The 6628-nt window shown below is 51.1% G+C and overlaps 1 protein-coding gene across 1 annotated transcript; it reads right to left on the bottom strand.

The window, feature by feature from the left end:
* Positions 1-650: 650 nt before the first annotated feature.
* Positions 651-6021, bottom strand: LOC108318314 (somatotropin-like). Its single transcript, XM_037745949.1, has 5 exons — positions 6012-6021; positions 5599-5759; positions 5270-5389; positions 5136-5176; positions 651-858 (listed from the first exon to the last, which is right to left on the bottom strand). Exons 1-5 carry the CDS (start codon positions 6019-6021, stop codon positions 651-653), a joined length of 540 nt encoding a protein of 179 aa, XP_037601877.1.
* Between the last annotated feature and the right edge of the window lie 607 nt (positions 6022-6628).

Here is a 6628-nt window from a genome sequence, read left to right as displayed (position 1 = left end):
ATAAAATGCCTTTTCCACTTTCTTGCCCTAATTCAGATCCCAAATGCTCTCGTTCTATATGTTTCAAACTCATTTTTGCATTGCTCTCATTTCCCAAGCATAGTTGTGCTTAAGGAATATTTATCTTAAAATTCTTCTGCACACAAGTAATTCTAAGACATTGTTTTTTTCCTTTTTGGGGAACTTTTGCCTCTGCACTTAATAGCCTGTCTTGTTTTCATTTATTCCCACTCCTGGGGGGCTAGCTTTGGTGTTGCTGGTGATGGTTGGGGAGGAAGAAATGCCTTCAAAACATCACTGGGATGATCAGTGAGCTGTGACCAGCAAGCTCGGAGCACTGATCTGGCGGAGTGGCCTCAGTAAGTAATAGACAGTAGTGCTGTGCCGGCTTTCTTCTGGCCCAGGAAGATCAAGTTCATTATGTTTCAGTGGCCTGGTTCTGAGTAGACCTCACAGGCCATGCAGGTTGTTTTCCCAACCTGGCCCTTACTCCATACCCTCACCCCACCCCATAATATTAGAGAGGGGCACCTAGTCAGACAAAATGATGCAACTTAATATTATTAGGACAGGGTTGGTGGACACTGGAGTGCCACCTTCCGGGGCCAGGAGAGGTAATAGGGAGGGGTCACAGTGATGTCACCCAGCAGCTAGAAGCCACAGCTGCCCTCCAAAGAACGGCACTGCACAATGCGCAGGAATGTCTCGACCTTGTCCATGTCCCTCCGGAAGCAGTAGAGCAGCCCATAGTTCTTGAGCAATGCGTCATCATTCTGTGAGTTTATGTCAAACTTCCTGTAGGTCTGCCTGAAGATCTCCCCATTCCAGGGGCTGCCATCTTCCAGCCTCTGAAAAGGTCTCCATCAGGGACCAGGAATATTCTGAGATTGGCCAAATATCTGGGCTTAGATGGTGACATTCACATCCAGAAGCCCCAAACTTGAGGATTAGTGCCCCCATCCCATCTACAGGGCGCTGCCTCTCCTCTCCAGACATGTCCTGCTCATAGGGATTTTAGGGGCTCTTGACTGTAGCCATTGCAGCTGGGTGAGCTGTCCACAGGACTCTCAATGGTTTGGGGAGTTGGGCCTTGGAATCCTGGAACTGGTCTCTTGTGGGGCATTTTATACCCTTGCCCCTTCTCTCTGCCAGTTGGCTCCCACTTGTTTCTCTGCACGTTCATGCAAGGGGGGCTACTGACATGCCTGTGCTAATGGCTATTTTAGAAGCTTCTCCTGCACGTGCTGGTATCATGCCCCCTGGCTTGTCATCTTTCCCTTCCCATCGTCACCAGCGCTGTGAGGGTTGTTCACAGAGTGTCAGCCAGAGGTACCACCCATCCTGTCCTCTCTTTAAGGGGCAGGTGGGTGCCCTCTGGCAGCATGCCATGGTGGCCTACCTGAAGGCAGGAAAGGATGTCAGGATAGCCAGTCCTTGAGACCCACACGGACCCCATCACACTCTCTATCGTATCCCTTTCCTCTTCCACGCATGGTTCCCATCCTCCCACCAGAGAGAATGTGTATGCTGGAAAAAGGGGCCAACCACAGCCTATAGATTCTCGGGGTTCTGGGCAAGATTCCGACCTCAATTCCACTTTGGCTGAGTCCTCCTGGGCCCGCCCCAGGCTGATGGATGCAGTGCTAACACTGACCACTAGAGGGAACCAACCACTTTCTTGGCCCTCTCCTCTTCCTGAGCCTTGGGGCTCCCCCAGGTCTGTGGGGAGGAAGAACACAGAGACTCAGGTTATTACCCCAGCTTGTTGGACCTGCAGCAGAAATACAAACCAAGAAACAGAAATCCTGGCAAGAGACATCAACCACAAGCACTTTCTCCCATAGCCTTGAAACCATCAGAGATTCTTAAAGTTGGAAGAGCTCTTGAAGGTTGAGTGTCCTCCCCAGCTTTGGAACTCAGAACGCATCCTGCCAAAAGATGCCCTATGCAGCCATGGTAACCTATCCTCTCTTTTCTCCTCCCTCCTCCTTCCAGATCTGTAGGGAGCTTATCCGGTTGCAAAGGGCCTCCCTGTGCATTCTCACATCTGACCTGTCACTTGTCTTGTGAAGGAGCTATTATGGTCATCCCATTTCACAGATCAAGAGACTGAGGCTCAGAGAGACTGACTTGCGTGAGCTACCTCAACCAGGGCAGCAGATCTCGACAACCTTGCTCTTTCCACATTGTGTCCTTCAAAGTCCTTTCTCCAGGCCTGGCATGGTGGTTAACACCTATAATTCCAGCACTTTGGGATGCTGAGGTGGGTGGATCATTTGAGATCAGCAGTTCAAGACCAGCACGGTCAACATGGCCAAAGCCCATCTCTATTCAAAATACTAAAATTAGCTGTGCCTGGTGGCGAATGCCTATAATCCCAGCTACTCGGGAGGGTGAGGTGAGAGAATATCTTGAATACAGGAGGCAGAGGTGGCAGTGAGCTAAGATCTCACCTCTATACACTCAGGCCTTGGTGACTTAGCAGAACAACAGCTCAAAAAAAAAAAAAAAAAAAAAAAAAAAAAACAAAAAACAAACAAAGAAAACCGGGGGGGCGATTCTTTCTCCAGAGCAGGTAGCGTGGTGCTACTACTTAGTTATTCTGGCTTTATTTTATTTTATTTTCAGATGGAGTCTCATTCTGTCACACTGGCTGGAAGGCACTGGCATGATCTTGACTCACTGCAACCTCTGCCTCCTGGGTTCAAGTGATTCTCACACATCAGCCTCCTGAGTAGCTGAGATTACTGGCACAACCACTATGTGGGCTAATTTTTTTACTTTTTAGTAGAGACGGGGTTTCACCATGTTAGCCAGGCTGGTCTCAAACTCCTGACTTCAGGTGATCCATATGCTTTGGCCTCCTAAGTACTGAGATTACAGGTGTGAGTCACTGCTCCCAATCCAGTTACTTCAGCTTCCAAATTTCTCTGAGTTCAAGAATCCTGCCCCCAACACAGGCAGCCCTTGCCTCATTTTGTTCTTCCTTAAGGGCAGATTGTTCTCCCTCATTCCCAGGTGAGAATGGCCCAGTGGCACTGGGTGCCTTTTGGAAACCTCACAGCAGGACAAGGCGAAGGCAGAGAAGGCCAGAACTGAGCCTTCTGCCTCCTGGTGCCCAGGGTTGGGGCTATTTCAGTATCATCTGAAGGTCACAAGCATCAGATGCCCACAGATATGAGAGCAAGAAAGAACACCCTCTCCTCCCCTGAAATCTTCCACCCGTGAGCTTAAGGGCATTGAGCATGCGATGCTGTAGAAACACAAGCAAGCAAATGCTTCTAGAAGTGGTTGGCAGTGGTGTTGCCAACCAACATTGAAAGCCCACACCTCTGTGGTCTAGGATGTGAATGCTGCGACCTGCCAACTCCCCCTTTTCAGAGCGGAAGACAGAGCTCATTTTCTGCCATCATTCCTGAAGCATACCCTGACCAGCACCCCGGACTCATCATCTGCTGGGAGGGCACTGGGCTGTGGGCTGTTCTTCAGGCACATCTATGGGAGGGTCCGAGAGGGATGTCATCAATGATACCAGCTCTGAGAAACATGGGGTCACTGTGAGGGTGGAGACACCACTTACCCCTGCTCCGTCTAGCGCCACCAAAAAGAAGGAGCCAGGTGGGAATGGAGGAGGGTCCCTGAGCTCCACGTAGCTTTCTGTGTCTCCCATCATCCTTCCTCCAATGTCAACTGGGACATGGAGCCCCCATGACAGATCCTTTTAGCCAGTGCTGGGGATTTAGATGTGGACTGTGAGTTCTGCAGGCGGTCCTGGTTCCCACCCCTCTCCATTGCATCTTCTTAAGGGAAGCGAGTATCAGCTGGGATTTATTCCTTCTCATCCAGTCCTCATTGATTACGTTGTTATCTATCTGGCACCTGTAGGCACTTCATTTGCAACCCCAAATAAACTGTCTCTTCCACTTCCTTTGCCCTAATTCAGATCCTAAAAGCTCTGGTTCTCTATGTTTTAAACTCATTTTTGCATTGTTCTCATTTTCCAAGGGTAGTTGGGCTTAAGGAATATTCGTCTTAAAATTCTTCTGCACACAGGGAATTCCATGACATTGTTTTCTCAAATTTTTGGGAATTTTTGCCTCTGCACTTAATAGCCTGTCTTGTTTTCATTTCTTCTCACTCCTTGGGGGCTAGGTTTGGTTTTTCTGGTGATGGTTGGAGAGGAAAAATTGCTTTCAATTTATTTCTGGGATGACCGGTGAGCTGTGACCAAAGCTGGGAGCACTGATCTGGTGGAGTGGCCTCAGTAAGGAACAGAGAGCAGTCATGTGCCAGCTTCCTTCTGGCCCAGGAAGAGTCACGTCCTTTATGTTTCAGGGACCTGGCTCCCAATAGACCCCGCAGGCCATGCAGGTTGTCTTCCCAACCTGCCCCTTTCTCCATACCCCCACCCAACCCCTTAATATTAGAGAAGGACACTTAGACAAAGTGATGCAACTTGATTTTATTAGGACGGGGCTGGTGGACACTGGAGTGCCACCTTTCGGGGCCAGGAGAGGCACTGGGAAGTGGTCTCAGGGATGCCACCCGGCAGCTAGAGGCCACAGCTGCCCTCCACAGAGCGGCAATTCACAATGCGCAGGAATGTTGAGAGCTTGTTCATGTCTCTCCGGAAGCAGAAGAGCAGCCCGTAGTTCTTGAGCAGTGTGTTATTGTGGTGCAAGTTGATGTCAACATTGCTGTAGGTCTGCCTGGAGATCTCCCCAGTCTGGGGGTTGCCAGCTTCCAGCCTCTGCAAAGTGAAGGAAGAGAAGGAGAGGCCAAGCGCTTGAACACTCTTCCCTCCCTCTCTCACTCATTCTTTCTCCTCCCTCCCCTCCAAGGCTCCAAGGTGTAGAGAAAGGGCTGGAGGATTCACGAGTGGAAATGAAGAATAAGCTGAGTTCTCCTGGGTCAGGGCCTGACTGCTAAAAAGAGAGCAGCAGTGTTTCTTTCTCCCAGATTTAGAAGCCAGTGGGGACACAGGATTGGGGACCCCTAGTGCCACCCTCACCCTGATCAGAGTTTGGATGATTTCCTCTAGGTCCTTCATGTACTCAACGATGAATCTGTCTAAGAAACTATGTATTGGGCTGTAGTCAAAGGCACCGCTGAGCAACGTTACGGGCTTGAGCCACAGCTGGATGAGCTGCTGGGAGTTGCGGAGCAGCTCTAGGTTCTGCAGGGGAAAGATTGGCAGTGAGTGTGCTGCCCAGGGGCTCTGACCACAGGCCTCCCCCATCCCTGGCTGGTGGAGAGGGTGGCCACTCACAGATTTCTGCAGAGTTTCCTCTCTGTGAGCGGGTGTTGGGATAGATTCTGAGAAGCAAATGGAGGTCCTGGTTTTATACCGGCAGAAATCCCTCTCTTCCGTCGGGGTACGAGCTTCTTCCTAGGAGAAGCACCGCCCGTCAATTTCTATGCTGGTGACCAGCTCCCATTGTTCCTTTTCTGGGACCTCACTCAGTATATGCTCATCTGCCTGCATCTTCGATTCAGAAAACAATCCTAAGCTGCTTTGTCTACTCCCATTACTTCCCAGCAAGTCAAAGTCACCCCTCCCTGCCAACCCTGACATGCATCCATTTATCAAGAGCTTACAAAACTCTGGTAGATTTCAAAGGCCATCAGGCTCAGGCGATAGGCACGGGTCATCGCAGAGTCATAAAGCGAGGATGAGGGCACTGTTGGGATGGCACCGGCCTTTCGAAGCCAGGGCAGGCAGAGCAGGGTGAAAGTCAGGAACAGGGATGCCCGGAAGACTAGGAAGAAACCAGAGAGCCTGGGAGGAAGCCGGAGAGCCAGAGGGCAGTGCTCTTGCTCAGGGGCCTCTCCTTTTTTGTCTCTCCCTCCAGGGGCCAGGAACATTCTGAGACTGGCCAAATATCTGGTCTTAGATGGCCATACCCACATTCAGAAGCCCAAACCTGAGGATTCGTGGCCCCGTCCCATCTACAGGGCATGCCTCTCCCCTCAGGACATGTAATGCTGACAGGGATTTTAGTGACCCTTACCTGCAGCCATTGTAGCTAGGTGAGCTGTCCACAGGACTCTCCGTGGTTTGGGGAGTTGGGCCTTGGGATCCTGGAGCTGGTCTCTCCTGGGCCCTTTTATACCCTGTCCGTTTCTCTCTCCCTGCTGGTCCCTGCCTGTTTCTATGTATGTTTGGGCAAGGGAGGGTCACGGACATGCCTGTGCTAGTGGATAATTTAGAAGCTTCTTCCACACATGCTGGTATCATGCCCCCTGGCTTGTCATGTTTTCCTTCCCACCGTCACCAGCGCTGTGAGGGTTGTACACAGAGTGTCAGCCAGAGGTACCACAATTCCTGGCCTCTCTTTTAGGTGCAGGTGGGCACCCTCTGGCAGCATGCAATGTGGGCCAACCTGAAGGCGGGAAAGGATGTCAGGTCCTTGAGACCCACACAGATCCCATCCCATTCTCTATCCTATCCCTTTCCGCCTGCCCGCGTGGTTCCCCTCCACCCACCAGAGAGAGTGTGTGCTGGGATTATGGGCCAACCACAGCCAATAGATTCGGGGGTTCTGAGCAAGATTCAGTCCTGAATTCCACTTTTGCTGAGTCCTCCTGTGCCGGCCTGAGGCAGCTGGATGCAGTGCTAACACCGACC

The sequence above is a fragment of the Cebus imitator genome, unplaced genomic scaffold (genome assembly GCF_001604975.1).
Source record: "Cebus imitator isolate Cc_AM_T3 unplaced genomic scaffold, Cebus_imitator-1.0 Scaffold217, whole genome shotgun sequence".
NCBI classification, from domain to species: domain Eukaryota; kingdom Metazoa; phylum Chordata; class Mammalia; order Primates; family Cebidae; genus Cebus; species Cebus imitator.
This window is presented reverse-complemented; position numbering and strand designations above follow the sequence as displayed.